This window comes from Pipistrellus hanaki (genome assembly GCF_964339955.1).
Source record: "Pipistrellus hanaki genome assembly, chromosome: 13".
Classification (NCBI taxonomy): Eukaryota; Metazoa; Chordata; class Mammalia; order Chiroptera; family Vespertilionidae; genus Pipistrellus; species Pipistrellus hanaki.
The window spans coordinates 44,752,124-44,770,841 of NC_140515.1; the positions used below are offsets into that span (position 1 = coordinate 44,752,124).

The 18,718-nt window shown below is 31.7% G+C and overlaps 1 protein-coding gene across 2 annotated transcripts in view; it reads right to left on the reverse strand.

Annotated features, from left to right (window-relative positions):
• Positions 1 to 18,718, reverse strand: part of TOP2B (DNA topoisomerase II beta) — a 56,531-nt gene that overhangs the window by 16,076 nt on the left and 21,737 nt on the right. For both annotated transcript variants that reach the window (XM_084902985.1, XM_084902984.1), the window contains exons 8-26: positions 17,006 to 17,179; positions 15,488 to 15,589; positions 15,265 to 15,402; positions 13,490 to 13,628; positions 13,004 to 13,161; positions 12,774 to 12,899; positions 11,860 to 11,970; positions 11,671 to 11,776; positions 10,932 to 11,041; positions 10,508 to 10,600; positions 10,301 to 10,415; positions 8,795 to 8,916; positions 8,436 to 8,584; positions 7,635 to 7,866; positions 5,903 to 6,037; positions 4,842 to 5,042; positions 3,573 to 3,768; positions 3,337 to 3,428; positions 90 to 245 (exon numbers count right to left, since the gene is read on the reverse strand). In XM_084902985.1, the coding sequence (XP_084759111.1) occupies positions 90 to 245; positions 3,337 to 3,428; positions 3,573 to 3,768; positions 4,842 to 5,042; positions 5,903 to 6,037; positions 7,635 to 7,866; positions 8,436 to 8,584; positions 8,795 to 8,916; positions 10,301 to 10,415; positions 10,508 to 10,600; positions 10,932 to 11,041; positions 11,671 to 11,776; positions 11,860 to 11,970; positions 12,774 to 12,899; positions 13,004 to 13,161; positions 13,490 to 13,628; positions 15,265 to 15,402; positions 15,488 to 15,589; positions 17,006 to 17,179 (2,655 nt within the window). The remainder of the gene's footprint in view (positions 1 to 89; positions 246 to 3,336; positions 3,429 to 3,572; positions 3,769 to 4,841; positions 5,043 to 5,902; positions 6,038 to 7,634; positions 7,867 to 8,435; positions 8,585 to 8,794; positions 8,917 to 10,300; positions 10,416 to 10,507; positions 10,601 to 10,931; positions 11,042 to 11,670; positions 11,777 to 11,859; positions 11,971 to 12,773; positions 12,900 to 13,003; positions 13,162 to 13,489; positions 13,629 to 15,264; positions 15,403 to 15,487; positions 15,590 to 17,005; positions 17,180 to 18,718) is intronic.

Genomic DNA, 18,718 nt, shown 5'->3' on the forward strand with positions numbered 1-18,718 from the left:
AAACCAAAATATATCTTTTTTAAAAAAGAAAAACAAAGATGGATAACACTGAAATAGTTTCAAATTATTTAACCCACAAAAGTTCATACTTTTGAATCTCTCTGTTTAATCAGTTCTTCAACTTTTTCTTTAGTAAGACACCACAGAGACATATTTAAAATATAATTAAAATCAGGGCCTGAAGGAGTTCCTGAATCAGAGGAACTATCATCATGCTGGTTTTGTGTTTCTTCCTCTTCTGTTGCCTGTAAAAAATAATAAACTTTGTATTAAAGTCCTGTATAGCATCAAATCATTGTTGAATTTTATTGAATATGGATTTAAAAATTCCATTAATGCTATATTCTTAGTGCTACATCTTCAGTTAGTGGAGTTATTTTAGATTATCTGCACAATTACCAAAAATATATTCCCTATAAAAATCTTGAATGTTCTAAAAATATATAGTAAAATCTTCAAAAGAAGTGGTATATTCAGTCCCTATTCATCCAGGAATATGATAAAAAAATTAACTGTATTGCCCATGCACTATAATTCACAACATGAAAAGACACAAAATTAATAGAGTGGAACTAAAGTTTTATCACTGCATCTTATCAGATTTTTATATCAGAGAATGAATGAACAATTTGAAACCCAAAATAAATATCACTTGTGAAAAATGTTTTACAATTATACTAAATATGCTAAGGTACAGTCAACCCTCTAAGGATGAATTCTTTATAAAAATTTTCTAAAGCAAGACTAGTCATGGAAGGCCTAAGAAAATTCACTTAAGAATTTAAGAGCTGTTGAGTGAGAGTCTGAATTATGAGGGCTATCCTAAAGTTTGACTCATAAGGTCTTCTTCACAAGAAAGGATTGCAATAAAAAAAATCCTCATGTTAATACCAAATTTCAAAATCCAATGAATTTAATAGAAATTGTGGATGACATTATCTTTAAATCTTTTTAAGTAATAACAGCCATTACATAAAACTGTATCTAAATTGTTTAAGGCACTCAGATAATTAAAAATGAATGAGTTGCCTTAACTGGTTTGGCTCAGTGGATGGGCGTTGGCCTGCGGACTGAAGGGTCCCAGGTCGATTCTGGTCAAAAGCATGTGCCTGAGTTGGGGGCGCATCCCCAGTGCGGGGTGTGCAGGAGGCAGCTAATGGATGTCTCTCTCATCGATGTTTCTAACTCTCTATCCCTCTCCCTTCCTCTATGTAAAAAATCAACAAGATATATTTTAAAAGTAAAAAAATAAAAATGGCTGAATTAACCACGACACTCCATTAAACAAAAAGTTCACTTTTGGGTAACCAATAGAGAAAAAAGTTTTACAATTTAATTTAAAATGTTCAGTAAAATAATACATATAAACAAAGTCAAGTTTAAGTAAATATACTTTAAAAACAAAAGAATAAAAGTAAAAAAAAAATTGCAAAGCAAGATGCCGCATTAAATAAACAAAACATAAAATTAAACAATAGCAGCCAAATAAGGAATACTGTTGTTCAGCTGATAGATCATTAATGGGTACCTAGATAACTTGTGATAAGTTTTAAAAAAATTCATCATGAAACAGTGTGCTGCTATGGAATATTTAGGTTACACTACTAAAAAATACTACCAGGGTGTCATAAAATCCTGTTTAGACCCATACTTTACATAGTATATTTGCTCTAGGTTTTGATGACACTGGAGTATTATTTAACAAGCACTCTAAAATATGTTTATCTATCATTGTTAACATGAATGTGACTAAGGATACTTTCAGAAATTAAAATATAAATAAACTTTTCAAGTTTCAATGACCAAATTGTACTATGATTTTGAAAAAAAATTACTATAATCTTCTAATTATCTGTTTTATAATTCTCTCTCATCCAAATTCTACACAGCACTTTTACAAGCCTGTCCTTTTGTTACATGAACCCACAAATGGAACCCACAAAATGAACCCATGACCAAGATGCTGAGCAAATTCTGATGGTGGCAATGAATTATTAAAACCTAGTACTAGGTTTTATCTATGAAGTCTATTGCCAATAGAAGGGCATTTTCAAACTCTAACATATCTTTAAAAACTAAGCATTAAATTCATTAGCTCACTAGTTGATTTTTTTTTTATGACACAGTTTAAACTAACAGTGACATAGAAGGACAAATTAGTATATAAACTATAATTTGGGGGTTACGAATGCAGTAAAAACACATTGAAAGGAAAGCAAAATGCTTGTTGGGTTTTCTTAATTATGAATGCTCCCCATCTTAACCTATCCCTTTTTCCTCAAATTATGAATAAGCCTATTATCTTAATATGATGATTTGCAAAATATATAACATAAAATTTTCTCATTCTAATATATAGCATTCTATTATCTTTTCAAAATTGAAAAAAGCTATAATAGTGAAAATGAAAGCAGCATTTCAAGACAGTTTGATGAAAAATCTAAAAAGCATTATGGTTGAGAACTCATAAGTATAGGGAAGTTTAGTTTCAGTTCCAGTTATGTCACATAATCATAACTGTGTTGTAAAGACGCCAACATCAGTATCATATGTACACAATAGTCAAGTATAAAAAATAAATCATTTCCAATTTTCTTCCTTTTGTACATTTGTGTTCTCAACAACAATGCTGTATTGCCTTTCTAAAATATTCCTTTAATTCTGCAAGACAGCAAGAAACTAATTCTTGAGGGGAATCTCAAAGTTCAATATTCCATTCAATGAACTAATATTAGTACTTTAAGATCTGAAATGGACAATTTAATTAAAACATCAGACTTTTAATCTCAAGTTCCAGGATTTAAATTTCCAGCCAAAGATCTAAGCACAGGACAGAATACAGATGGTGCTCGATAAATACTATAATATCGTACATTTTGTCTCTACCCTTCCCAGAAAAAATTGAAACCAGATCAAGTGAATGGTGACTGGATAGCGATGCTGTGACCAGAGAATGACCAGTGCAAACTTATTTATGTGCTACCAGTATATTTCCCAGATAATATGCATGCAGCTCACAAAAACCACCACCATAACTGACACCCTTTAATGGCAGGCTCAGAAAAAAGGCCAAGGAGACTGAGCTACCTTCTCACACCTGGAGTCATTTCTCCAGGCCCTGGTTGAGTCACACTGGCAAAGTGCTTTGTGGTGGGTGTGCACTGCAAATTCCTGTACTGTATCTGTTCTGTGGATAAACAGAAGACTTCAGTCTCCAAACAGACAACTTAACACCTTAAGCAGTACTAAATTTAAATTTTAAGGGTTGGGTTTTTTGTTTGTTTTGGAAGTTGCTTTTAAAAGCTTCTCTGAATGTCTTGTTCTGCAAATGATTACCTTTTCTTGTGCTTCTTTCCAGGCTTTCACTGGGTCAGATTCATAACCTCTCTGGACTAACATTTGAATCAAATCTTTCTTTGACCTATTCTCTATGTGAGGGAAAAATAAAGTTAGGATCAAGAAAAGAGATTCAATTTGTATTTGTTTATATTCTACTGATAAAAATGTCTTCTATTTAACAAAGAATTTTTCCATTTTAACTAATGTTCAAATTTTTAAAAGTTGTGTCTTACCTATAGTAATTTTCCCTTGTATCTTCTCTAAAATGAAACGAGCTTGATTGTTAAGCTTTGTAGATTCTGCTCCCAACATCCCTACAAGCCACTCCTTACGTAAGCCATAATAACTTAATCGTAAATCAAAGAATTCTTTCAAAATGTCTTGCACAGTTTCATATTTCTTCAGACATCCCATATGATCAAAGAGTACCTAATAAGCAAAGCACAAAGTTTTTGAAGATTACATAAATCTGTACTGGTATTTTTAACTTATATGACATCTACAGTATTTAAAATCATAAAACACTTATTTACACACACACCACCCCTAAAAGCCAAAACTATTAAGTACATTTCTGTAAATATTCCTTTAGTGACTCTAAGAAACGGGTGAACTCAATTCTCAAAACTGTGAAAATATTTTAAATAGAAATAATTTTGAAAGATAAATACAGGTTCTTTAAAAAGGATCTTACTTAATGTGTCTATAAAACCACCTAAGAAAAACATTTTTCCAATTAAAAGTAAACATATTCTATCTCTAAGTTTAAATTTGTTAATTTTTTTCCAACTAAAAATAAACAAATTCTATGTCTAAATTTAAAATGTTTAAATCTAAACTTCTCTCTCCTATATACTCAATGGATGTGCATTTGCCTCTCTCTTTGTTTTTATAATTGTGATATAATTTACCCAAACTTCCTCAATTTTTTTTTTTGAAATTTTATTTCTTCTCTATCCTTTTTCTTCTTTCTTCTGTCAGCTTTTCTTGACATTTTTTATGGTACTCTTTCTCAAACTCTGTACAATTGCTGGATTTTTTCTTTTACTCTTCTTTAAATCTAAAAGCTAATTGGAATGGTTGGGGATGGAACAAGGGTAATCATACATATTAACTTCCAATCTTTCTCTACAACTATATAAAAACACAAATACACAAGTTTAATAGGGCAGATTGGAGTTATGAGGAGATAAAAACTTCATAATTAAAATGCTAATGGAGACAAGCATAAGGCAGAGGAAAAGCCTGCAACTATCATTCCCATAACTAACTTTTAGTCAGTATGTGCATCCTGAATGTTCAAGCCCAAATGCACAAATGCACAGTTGGGATTAATAGTAGATAACAGAGAAAAAGAAATAAATGTTCAGCAAATGTATGGGGGGAGAGGAGGGAACTGTATTCAGAGTTAACTATAGCCACTCACATGATGAAACCAATTACAAAAATGCAATGTATAGCATGCAAGAATATTTAAATTAATAGTACATCATAATAGTTACCATGGAATTACAAGTAAGAGTAGTTTGGAGTTTAAAAACTTTGTGCAGTCCAGCAGCTTCTGCTTGTGCCAGTTTCTCTTCAGTCATTTTCACCACAAATTTCACAGTTGTATCAGTATGATATTCTTTATAATCAGAAATTAATGCTGGTGTTTTATCTGTTCCATTTAGCATAGGTTCTAAAACCTGTTCTTTGTATACCTATAAAAGATTTAACAATAAGTAATGATTTCTTGACATACTCATGTTCTCAAACCCCAAGACATGCAATTTTTAAAAAGTTCTCAGTCCCTGTCAGGGGTAGAGGGGGGGAGGGGGGGACCCCCATCACTGTCATCTAATGCCCAGTCACTATAGAAGATAGTATATGGGAATATCAATAGTGAAAGAAGATATGCAAGGTAATGGTTCTGATCTGCTAATACTCCACAGGGCAAGGAAAATGCTGAGGGTATAAAGACAATATCATCAACTAGAACTGACAAGAGATGACATGCATACCTTTAGATTTATACTAGTTGATACTGACATGAATTTATTGGCTATATTTATAAGGGTTCACAACTATTTCTTACGTACTCTTCTACTCATTTCAAGAGAGACAAATGGTCTCTTTAAAAGGTAGCTTAAGCCTAGCTTTCCTAGCGGTTGAGTTTGGACCTATGAACCAGGAGGTCGCAGTTCAATTCCCGGGTCAGGGCATATGCCTGAGTTGCAGGCTTGATCCCCAGTGTGGGGTATGCAGGAGGCAGTCAATCAATGACTCTCTCATCATTGATGTTTCTATCTCTTTCTCCCTCTCCCTTCCTCTCTGAAATCCATAAAAATATATTTTAAAAAATATTTAAATGCTGAATAACTTAAGCTAAGTTAAAAAAAACTTTTAAACTACATTTAAATTTTCAAAGCACAAGTTCAATAGAATAGGTCAAAAATGTATACAGGAATTTTAAAACACTATACAGACTTAGGGCAAACAAAGATGAAATCATGCATATCTTACAAGAAAGAACTATTTAATGCAATCCCTCTTCACAGGCAGCTCACATACTTATACTAACCTGTGTCCAAGTCCTAACTGGAAGCTCTGTAATCTCTACTGTGTTTCTATCCACCACAAAAATTTCACCACTGACTGCGTATTGGTTCTGACCAAGTTCTTGGATGGTTCCTTTAAAGTTTTTGTAGTTTGGAAGCTGCAGAGAAAAATAAAAATAACTTAAAGCTCTGACTTCTGTCTATGTGCCAATACCTCATTTGAATGCCTCTAAGTCTGTGGTCTACTGCTACTGATAGATGAGCATGACTGAAACTCAATTCCTCATCCTCCAAAGTCCCTCTTCAAATTAAAAAAAAATAATAATAAAATAAAAAAAAATCACTCAGTCTTGAATTCACAGCTTCTGTTAAAATAATCTATCCCTGAGGTGCAAAACTTAGAATCATCTTTCTTAGTCTTCCTCGAATAGTACTTTTTATCCTCCAGCTTATTGTCTTCACACCTCCTTTTTTCCTAGATTAATAACCCTTTCATTTCCAACTGCTTGGACATTAATTTGAAAGCCTTCCACAGTCTTGACCCAATCTAGCACTATACCTTTTCTCCAATGATTTGCCTTCCAGACCACTACTCTTCTTCCATATTTTGCTTGAATATTTGAATATTTACTTTCACTCATTCTTTCCAGCAGCCCTAACACATTTCAGCTCCACACACCCCATTCATTTATTTTATATGTTACTCATTTTTCTCAGCCTAATTACAAGTGCTCTCTCCCCCTCTTTTTAAAACTGATATTTCTTATATCACTTAAAAGTTGGGCATGCAGCACAGGACATTTCTTCTGGCACACTGAGCAACTATCTTCTGTCCCTGCAAACTTCATGCCTCAATGTCTTGTCTTGATAACAGATCTTTTTGAAGACAGAGATAAAATCATAATTTTTTCTCTCAATACTTAGCACGCTGTCTCAAAGACAGATAAATTGGTGTATAGATAAAAACAGATTGGTAAATAAATAGATATATTAGATACACAAGAAGCACTGGTCAAATACATGGACTAAAATACTTTAGACATGAGTAAATCATATACATACTCTAATTTTTGTTTTAAAATATAAAAATGAAATAAAACTTGGCAAGGAATACATTAAAATATTAAGTTTGTTTCTACATGGTGGATTTATTAAGTACATTTTCCTCTTTGATGATTTATATTTTCTACAATGAGCACTACCATTTTGTAAAAAAAAAAAAAAAATACAAAATACCTTTATTTAAGTATCATGAGAAAAAGAAAATTTCCAGATGATTTTAAATCATGTGGAAAAGTGATAGACACTTTCTTGAGAAGTTTCTCGAGTGGCATTGTGGGGAAGAACTAAACACAGTGAATGGTATAAGAAAAGGGCAAAATTAAAAAGCATCAGGTGTTATTAAGCATGGGTCAGTAGTTTGGAAACATGTAGTTTGGAAACATGTTACATAACTTTGTCATAAAAACATTATTCTCTATATACTTTAGATATGAAAGCCTGGAATAATGAATATTTATATATTTCAATAGTGTTTCCCCATAAGCCTTATCTTATCTCTAGGACCAGGCTTTTCCCAAAGTTTGTATCTTTTACAATAAGCACATATCAAATTGAATACTAATAAAGTAGTTATTGTCTATAATATGTTCTAAAATAAAAATGGTTCCATTATTTTAAAATGACAGTACTTCACAGTTTACACTTTGTTGTTTTTTAAATAAACAATATAAGCAACAAATTCTAAATAATTACCATGGGATGAGGATCCAAGCCATCTAGCATTCTTCTAACATTGTTTACAATTTCCCTCGCATCGTAGTTGGGTAATTTACAAGCCCATCCAGTACCAATGCCCTCAGCACCATTTATTAAAACCATAGGGATTATAGGAATATACCACTCAGGTTCTACCCGTTGATTGTCATCATAAAGGAATTTAAGCAGGTTGTCATCTACAATAGGGAAAAGCCGTCTTGCTAAAGAGCTAATAAAAGGGAAAAGATATATGGAAAAAAATGTCATGGTTTTTGGAAATAAAATTTTATGCATAATTAAAAACTACATTTCATAAAATATTTTTAAAAGAATGCATTTTAAAAATTTTGATTACATGTGCTTCATAGTAAAACTGACCTAGCCTTATTACCAAATATACTTCTCTGAGAAATATATTACCAAATATATTTCTTTATCTCATAAAGACAGAATAAGATAACCCAATTTTACTTTCATACTTACCTAAATTCTTAATATTGATAAATAACTTTTTAAGTATTTCCTCTTACTCTGTCTAAATCACAAAAACCCATCTTCAGCCTAAAAAGTTAAGTTGGGTCTGAAAAATCCTTACATTCATTAGGACTGGTTTCACCAATAATTCATAAAAATTTATATCAACAAACTTCATTCTATTTACTATCAAATAATTTAAAATATTTATCCTCAACAGAATCCCCAATGATACTTCTCCATAATTACAATTCTATTAACCATTTAGTTAGTTCCAATAAACTTTAAATAGAACTTGATACCATTACATCAGCAAACTGTTACCTTAACATTGTGAAAATGTAGCGAGGGCTTGCAGCATCTTTGCCACCATGTAGCCGAGTTCCAAACTGACCAATAGGCTGAAGCAAGTTAATGTTGTTACTTCCCACAAAGTTCTGAGCCAAATTCACAATAGTCATCATCAATGCTTGCTATAGAATAGAAACAGAATATAATATTAATATTCTAATCTTTGATTATCTGTAGGCATTCCCTAATTTTATTAAAATCCACACTCAATTCTTTTACATTTTCAAAGACCTTATAAAAGAAAAAAATATTTCATTATGCTTCATTGTCATTCTTCACATCTATAAGCATAGTTCTCAATCTGTAAGCATAGTTCCAAACTTAATTCTTACTTCTCCATGATGATAAGCAGACATCTCAGCAACAGATCCAGCCAACTGGGCAACTTTTACTTCACGTTTGTCATTCCTTTTGAAACAGGTAAATAAAACTTTTCGTTGGCCTGGTTTAAAGCCTATTTTTAAAAAGAATAATTCTCTTTTAAAAATATTACCAAAAATATAGTTGTAATATTTCTTTTAGTGACAAAAATGTCCTAATATTCAAGAAAGAAAAGGAAAGATAGTTTGTTTTTGAAAAATTACTGACTGAAAATAACTGAGATTCTATAACAGTGAGTATAAACTAACATGTTTTAATATTTCAATATATTCCAAAAATGAGGTATCAATTGAAAGACCATCTTTTGGTCTTAAACTGCTCAGTATCACCAAGCTTCTTTCATAGAAAATGCCAAACACTCACATGTCCAAAATGGCAGTTGTAATTAAAGGAGCAGCAAACCATCAATAAGTCTGAATCTATTATTCAAGTATCCCAAATCAGGATAGCCCTTACAAATGAGAGATGTATGTGGTAGTTAAGAATGTAGGGCTTAGAATCTTACTAATCTGGATTCTCTTCTTAACTAGGCCATTTATCATGTGCATTTGCACAAATTACTAAATCAGTAAGCTCAGTGTCCTCATCAGTGTATTAGAAATAATTACCTTCCTAATAGGGTGATCATAAGGATTACATTGAGATAATGCAAGCAAAGCACTCTGCTTCCTTATCATTCTTCTTGTTCTAGACCAATGAGCACAGTAATAAATTTTCAGTATATGCTAGCTAGCATCATCATCATCGTGGGCCCAAAGCATTGTTGAAACAAGAGGATGATAAACATGGCCCCTTTCCTTCAGAATTTTATAATCTAATTGAGAAGGCAAAAGTAACACAAATAAAATAATAGGCACACAATTACTAACAAAGTTTAGGCATCTGAGACCTAATTTACACTAAAATTGTTAAGGAAGACTTCATAGAAGGGATATAACTTAAAGCTAAAACTTGATGGATGGATACAATCATCTGCTATTAGCTGAAAAACCAAGGAACACAAAGATAAACGAATTTGCTAAAAGTTATAAAATGAAAAATTTAAAGTGCTAGATAGAAGACCAAAATGTGCTCTGATCACAAGGTATTTTATAAACTTTTATTTTATTAAGTAAAATAAGTTAAAGTTTTGAACTCTAAAGGGTTTTTAAAATTCAGTCTTTGATAAATATTTTAGAACTTATCAAAATCCCATTTTACTATTTATTTTAGGAAGCCTGCAATCAACTTGGGTCAAGGGCTTTTAAAATTTGCTGTAAGTTAATTTTCCTGAAAAATTCAAAAGGGATTTTAAAAGATTCAAATTAAGAAATATAAAATATTTCAGTCCTATGAAAATATTTCTAAAACAATTTATAGATTTTAAGATTTATTATTGGGATGACTTAAAGCATATGAAATTAAGCTACTCAATGATATATAAAAATGAGAAAAAAAATTGAATGACAGCTACTTACCATCAACAAGAGATGGTATAGACCTTTCATTGTCTGAGTTTGAGAAAAGAATCAATTCCTTGTTGATGAAATCATTGTATGTCAAATGTTTTGTTGCTGTGCCATATAAAAATTGCTAAGGAAAAAAGTTATATAGCAATATTATCATTATAACTATATCAGTTTTAGTCTCTTTCTTCCCCCAGATCACCACTCCATATGACTAACCTCTGGTAATCCATGTAACCTACGCTGTCTCCGATCTTCCATAAAATTTGTTAACCATTCTTTTCTGTCATCAATCTTCTTTTTACTGAATGCCTGAAAGATTCCAGGAAATTATTTCACATATTACAAAATAATTTCATTATAAAATTAAAAGTTATAAAGGCAAAAAAACATTAATTTCTGAGAAATTTGGTTTTTCCAATATGCTTTTAATAAAAAATATACTTGAACATGGTTTTTTCAATGAAAGAACTCTGAAAACAGAGCATAATCAGGGGCATGGGTGCAAGAGAGAAACACTAAAATTGACAAGTTTGGGCATTAGAATTCAAGAGACTTATTGTAGAAAACCCAGACTGGGAAGAAAGGTATAGGAGGTAGGGGATAGATATGAGAGCAGACTTTTTAAAATTTGCTTTATTACCAATGTAATGGCAGCATCGTCCTCAGGCCCAGCATATCTAAACAAGATACGATGCCTTTCCATATCAGCAAAATATTCCTTTGCTTCTTTAGCTGTACTGGTACCCAACCCTGCACAATTTAAAAAATGAAAAATGAAAATAAGAGAGACAAAGACAAATACTGCATGATATCACTTAAATGTGCAAACCAAAAAAGTTGAATTCAAAGAGGGAAGAGATTGTGGTTGCCAGAGGTTTGGGATGTGGGGAAAAATGAAATGTCTATCAAAGAATACAAACTTGCAGTTATAAGATGTTAAATTCTGGGGATCTAATGAACATCATGGTGCCTATTATTAACTAGAGGCGTGGTGCATGAAATTTGTACAAGGGAAGGGTCCCTAGGCCTGGCAGGCAATCAGGACTGACCGGGGCCTTCCTTCGTTCCGCGCCACCCCCTGATGGTCAGCATACATCATAGCAAGCGGTCAAATTCCCAAACTCCCAAGAGGACAATTTTCATATTAGCCTTTTATTATATAGTATAGTGCTATACTGTATACTTGAAAACTGCTGAGAGTAGATGTTAAATGTACTTTATACTTTATAAAATTTTCCATAACAATTATTTAAAAATCAGCAACAGGTATTTTTAAAGTCTAGAAAAGACAAACTTCCAAAATATTTTGTAATACTTTAGTAATATATATTTATATCACTAGTTATTTTTTTTTAATTTAAATATTTTAAAATACAAACCTTTGTAGTATTTTATTTTCCAGGCTTTCTGGTTTTCTATGTGTTTTTTCCACTCATCAAATTCAGGAATACTGTAGAAGGAAAGTTCTTGCTTATTTTTGCTTGCCTTAAATTAATAAAAAAAAAAAAATTAGTTTTTCTGCTACCCTTTAAGCAAACAGTATAAAAACATGTTTCTGTAAATAGTACCTTTACAATTGGAGTAATGAACTCTTCAAGAAAACCGTGCTTCAGAAGTGATGGCCAATTGTGGTGGATGAAATTAATAAGCAGGCCTTTTATGTGAGAACCATCTTGATCCTAAATAAATATTAGTAAAGGAAGCTATAATAGTTTTATGAAATATAATTACTTATATTATCAAAGTTTAAAATGTCTGAATGTAGCAAAGAGGCAAAATTCTATTGAAATAGTTTAACCAGATTTCACTACAAGACTGACTTAAGAATGGAAATACAATCAACATGGTTATAATGCAACTTAACTAGGCAATGTCCATGGAGAACATGTCTTCTTTTGACATAATAACTGCTTAACACTATAAGCAGCTTGTTTAGTTAAAGATTTTTCTCTACAAATGCTTTTCATTAGAGGATATTAAGAGAAAAGCAGTTGGATGCATATAAATTTCATACTTTTCAATTTTCTAGTTCTTCCCCAACTACTGCCATTTTACTATCAATCATCCTAGTTTTTGTGCATCAAAAATTAGGCATCACTAGGATAATGGTTAATAAAAATATTAACTAGAGGCGTGGTGGTTAAAATATTAACCATTATCCTAGTGATTAACCTTTATTTTATTTCCTTCCTACTTAACAAGTATGCTTCAATCCCTTAATACTACAGTGTGTTCTACTCTTCTCACATTTATTATATTTTACAACATTTTTATAATAACTAACTAAAAAAAATGGTTTCCCATAAATTAGACAATGTAAAATGTGCTTCATACAAACAGTGACATTAAACAATGTTTTCTTCCCAGTTGATGTACAATCACTTTCACTTGTACTATCTTGAGCAAGTCTCATAAAACAAATATTGAAAGGACAATCTGAAAAAAGTTGGAGTTTTAAATATATAGCAAATTTTAAACTAACCTGATCAGTCATAATCATAATCTTTCCATAGCGTAAAGTTTTCAGAGATTCTGCATCATCATAACTTTTCTTGTATTGTAGACCAACTATTTTAATAATATTGTTTATTTCCGCATTTTCCATGATCTATACAGAAAGGGGTTGAAAATATTTTACATTTAAAAATTCAACAATTTTAGTTAAGTATGAAAATGTCATATGTGTGTTTGTAAGTATATGCAAACATATACCTGTTTATGAGAAGCTTCCCGTACGTTAAGAATTTTTCCCCTGAGTGGAAAGACTCCATATCTGTCTCGTCCAATCACACCTAGTCCAGACACAGCCAGTGATTTCGCAGAGTCTCCTTCTGTTAGTATGAGTGTGCACTCCAGGGAATGTTTGCCACCTGAGAGAAATTTAGAAAGACATATACTCCACATTCCTCATCTTTACCAATGAGAAAAATGAAGCCAGAAAAATTAATAATAGCATGATGATAGTGAAAGACTGTAACAGTCATCTTATGTCATGTTTAGAATAATTAAAATATTGTATACTTTATTGAATTCCTATCCCCTGAAAATTAGTAATATGTGGTGCATGTAGCAATTTTAATAAAGTGAAATTATACTCTGAACATAAATTCCTATTGTCTAACTGTATGTGGAAAATGAAAAAATTCTATAACTGGATAAGTAAAAACTTAAATATTTTTTAAAAAATCTAATTCTTACCAGCATCGTTTGCATCATCCAGTTTAGGAATACCTTTGATTTTACTATATTTTACTGATGAACACTTCTTGTTCAGCTGAGTCTGAGCCTTAAATTTCACCCAGTTCAGGATACTTTCTACAATACCACAATTAGAGGCCTAAAAATGAAAGAATAATGAATGATATACAAACAAGCCAGAAGTTTATACACTTACCTAAAATGAACGTAATACTTGTTACCTATGTAGGTATAGGGCAAAACAATAACAATTATGACAATAATATTCACTAGTAAATTTTATTCTAACTGCAGTAAAACTAACTGATAGTTACTATACTGAAATATAAAAACATGAAGAAAAGATTTTACCAGATATGAAAAATTATAGTCTAATAAACTCCATGAGAAATATATGTAGCTTTTCTCACAAGTTAATTTTGCTAAAATTAACACAGTTAAGCTGATTCCCCTTGGAATTTACCAGCTTGTAAATTCTATTCACTGACATTTTTGATATCTGTCAATACAAAAATGTGAATCTTGAATTCACTATGACAAATAAAAAAATACTAACATGAAGAAAACATCAGGATAAATTCAAGAACCTATGAATAGTTCTTATTCTTTAAAAAGTTTGATAATGAGCATTTCAACATTGTAAATAGTGTGTCACTCAGCAGTTAATCAACATGTGGCCACATGTTTACCAAAAAGAAAATAAAGTGAAGAAGCTCCAAGTGGAGTTATTTATTTTTCATCATCCTGATAGTTTAATTTTAGGTGTACAGAAGAGTTTTTTGGAATGTTTGAAATATAAAAGAGGTGAAGTATATTGCCAAATTTAAACTTAATCTTCCAAAAATGAAAAAGTAGAAAATCTAAAATCAAATCAGTTCATAATGAGAACTCTTATGAAAGCATAAATTTGGGAAAACATTAACATAAGGTCATTTGTATTTTGGGTCGATTATGAACAGAATTAAAAGTGCTATTTTCATAGGCTTTAAGCTACAACCTAAATTTGTTTTTATTTGTGAGAACCTACCTTCAAAATTCTGATAATGGAATTTGACAAGTATGTTACCACTATCACATTTATTCCTACACCAAATTATGAATTTCCAAAGAGGGGCTAGCATTTATTCATCTTTACATTTTTAGTGCAGTCCTTTATATATGTTCATTAATATGTTTTTGAGGGTACTGCTGAATAAGGGAACTGAGGCAAATCTTACATATAAACAAAAGATTATAAGAAGCTATTAGCAGTTGCAAATCTTGGTTATAAATCTAAGATTCATTATTTATTTATATTCTCACCTTGTATCAGAAAGGTTAAAGCAGCCTAAATAATTATGTGCAAAATAAAGTAAAATTTTAAAATATGTAGAATATAAAAAATTCTATTATACATGTGTTACCATAATTAAAAAACAAAAAAAGAAACTACACAATGGCAAATATCTAAACATAAAGTTGAAATGAATAAAAAGGTTGAAATCAAAAGTCCTAACAGGACCTGAACACCTGATGGGGGAATATCTAGCTTCATAATGACCAAAGCAAAGCTATAAATACAATTAGTTACAAAATTACCTATTTAATTCTTGGCAAAATAATCAATTGTTTAACAAAATAAAGTTTATCCTTTGAAGTTTGCAGAATTAAGTGTATTAGTTTGTAGTATAAATATGCCTATACCTACTTAATTTAAGAAACTAATCACAATTAGAATAAAGAAAACCACTTAACTTTCAAAAAAACACACTGAAAAATAATAAAGTTTTACTCACTGCTTTGAAAAATTTTTCTGACAGTTGGCATTTGGATCCAAAACTTTTGGGTTGCAAAGTCATGTTTTCCTTAGTTTGAGAATCAAAAGTTGGGTTCTCGATAAGGCAATTAATAAAAACCCATATGTGGTTTTTTACCTTTTGAAAAAAAATCCAAAAAAAAAAGTCAACATCAGATCTGGTACTATTTAATAATTCAAGAGAATACTACAGCATCACTTACTTGAAATGGTTTCACTGATACACCAGCTTTGTTCTTTTTCTTGACTACTTCAATCAGTTTACCAACAACTTGATCTACTACATAATCCACATGCCGTCCACCCTAAAAAGAAAATAAAAATACAAAATCTTCTATAGTAAGGTAGCAAAATACATATGTATTCATTTTTTCCTAAAATGAGAGTTTAATCTTTATAACAACTTTGTGAAGTCAGTATTACTAAACCATTTTTCTAGAGGAGTAATATGAGTATCAGAATAGCAGAGTTGGGATTTAAAAAATAAGATCTCTTTGGCCATAGAATCAATTAGCCTATTTTATACAAAGCGAAAATTAAAAAAAAAAAAAAACTGACATGGAAGTGAGAATGAATACTGGCATGGGGGTGATAAATGACACAATAGTTAAACTTAGGGGCTGTGGCAAGCATTACCAGTTGTTCATGGAATATCCATTCTCCCCTTTTACTTTATTGACAAATCCAAATTTGTTTTTAACTGGCAACATACCCAATTACAAAGATTCTCCAATCTGGACTCCCTTGCAGCTAGAAGTACCCACATGACACAGTTCTAGCCAAAGATGTTAGGAGAGGTCTACTGGGTGGGGCTTCCAGAAAAACTATTGTATCTCTAGTAAAAAGGAAGAAATTTAGTAGGTATATGCATTTTCCCAACCCAATTCTCTCTCACTAAAACTTAGAAATGCATGGAAGTGTGGCAGTCAGCTTAAAAGGCATGAGAATAAAGGCCATATGCTAAAGGTGGCAGGAAAGAAAGCTAGGGAGAGCACAGGTACCTAATGACACTATAGAGTCACAGTACTGAACTAAGACTGCCTACCCCTCGTTCTTAGATATGAGAGGAAAAATAATACTTTTACATGTTTACATTAGGTTTCTATTACATGCAATAAAATGCAATCATAATGGATGCAGGATTTCTGTTGACTAGAGAAAGTGATACTAGATTATTAAAAAAATTGAATATTAAAAATGTTAAAACTTGAAGAAGAATAACAAAGTGATAAAATAGTGCTTTAGATTATTCTAGGGATAGAGGCTTACTTATATTGCATAATAATACTTTATTATGGCCATGGATAAATGCTTTTAAAGAGGAAGAATTTCATTGATTTCTGAAGTTAAAAAAAACAAAAACAAAACTAAAGAGCGTTTACACTCCATAGAATGACCATCCTAAACATATTCATCTATTTGTCTTTCTCCTATATTTTAAACTCAGAACACAGAATAAGGATTTATCATTGTAAATTTCATAAGATATAAATGTAGTCAACTTTAAACATTAATAGTATAAACTTATTTCTCAATGGATGTTAAATTATAAGGCAGCGATTTTGCAGAAAATAAACTTACATTTTCGTAAGTCAATTTTTATTTCACCAAAGTAGATTCGGGGTGGTTTTTTGCTGTTGTTGTTGTTGTTGATCTTGTTGTTTTTAATGAAGCATTGATCTACCACTTACTTAGAAATAAAAGATAATTAACATACTTACTTTTGTTGTTGCAATGCTATTTACAAAGCTTATTTGCTGGAATCCTTTTTCACTCAATGTAAGACAAACATCCCATCTTTCATTTGCAAGTTCATGAATAACTTTCAAGGCCACTCCAGTTTCATCCAATTTGTCTTTCACATAAAGATCTACATAACTGCGAAATCCATTTACCTATTAATTTGAAAAACAATAACAATAAACAATCTAATATTGGCAGCTCAACTAGGTGAATGTCATCAGGTACTCTCAAATTTTCATTTCCCTTAATTCACAACAGTTTATTTGGCAGATCCAAACTTTCATGACTTTCCCCTATTCTATTCCTTAATCCCTACCCTCTAAAAAAGCAGTTGATTCCCTATGTAGGTACTTGATAAAGAAAGGTTATGAGTAGATAGCTGAACTGATAAATTATTATAAAATCTTTCAAAAGTTTAAGTTTTTTAAAACAGCAAAGTAGACTTCCACTTAGAGTTCAGACATGGAAGAGAGCTGGAAAAAAGAAAAAAATAAGCTTCCACCCTTATAAAGAGTTGGTCAAACAAATTGATATTTTATGAACCCTCAAAAAATTGAGATCACAGACCATCTGGCCATCCTGAGCTTGGAGAGAGTCAGGAGTCTATAGATATAGAACCTAAGAACTGGGGCAGATGCCGCTTAATGTCATATAAGCCAGGAACATTAAACAAGAAATTTTGACAAATTGCTATAGGAAGAGTGTGGACTAGTATGTATGTGTGAATCTCCTGAGGGCTATAGTTACAAGGGGTTCCTATTCTTTTGCAGGCTTTTCCTCCAGGAACCCCCACAAATTCTCACAGGGAAGAGAGAATCTAAAAAAAAGTTCCCCCAATGGTGCTAGCTAGGAGAGGAAAGCAGGAGCCACTGGGAATTCCACCCAGACCATTTCCCTTACCAATAAAAACCTTAATTTGCCAGGGGAAGGATATTGCTAGAGAGCTTTGGCAAGTAGCTGGAATGAAGTCATTCTACCCTGCCTTGCTCCATCCCACCCCTAAATCATTTAAGTATTTTTTAAAGGCATTCTGCAGGGCAGGAAGTCTCAAGAGTACTGAATGAGAATACTGGCAGATACCTTCTGAAACTAGGGAAAAGAACAGAGGGCAAAGGAAAAATCTCTGCCTCTAGAAGAGGAATAGAAATATTTGTAAAGACTAAACACAGGCCCATTGTGTACTTCAAAGTCTGAAACTTTATCAGACATAACCTACTACCATGCTAACAGGCCTCCAATAATAATAGTGGATTTCGGCTGGAAGAGCTACAAGAGACATAGCCTCTTTGAGGGGCAGCTCAAAGGGAAGGCCCAAATCAAATTGAAAAGACAAGAACAAGGAAGAATTTGAAGTCTCTGTTGCTCATAGCAACAAATCTCAACACCAGTAACTACAACAACAAACTGCAAACACATCCCACTTCCTGTATAAATTAACATAAATCCTCATACTAAAACTTATTTACTCCATATCTACTACACTATACAACATAGCTGTTTTTCTACAAAAACTTACAAGGCATGACAAAAGGCAAGAAAAAATAGTCTGAAAAGATAAAGCAATCACCAGAATCAAACTCAGATTATATCACAGAATACCTGATAGAGCATTTAAAATAACTATGGATTCATATGTTAAAGCTCTAATGGAGAAGGTAGGCAACATGCAACTTTAGCAGAGAGATGGATAC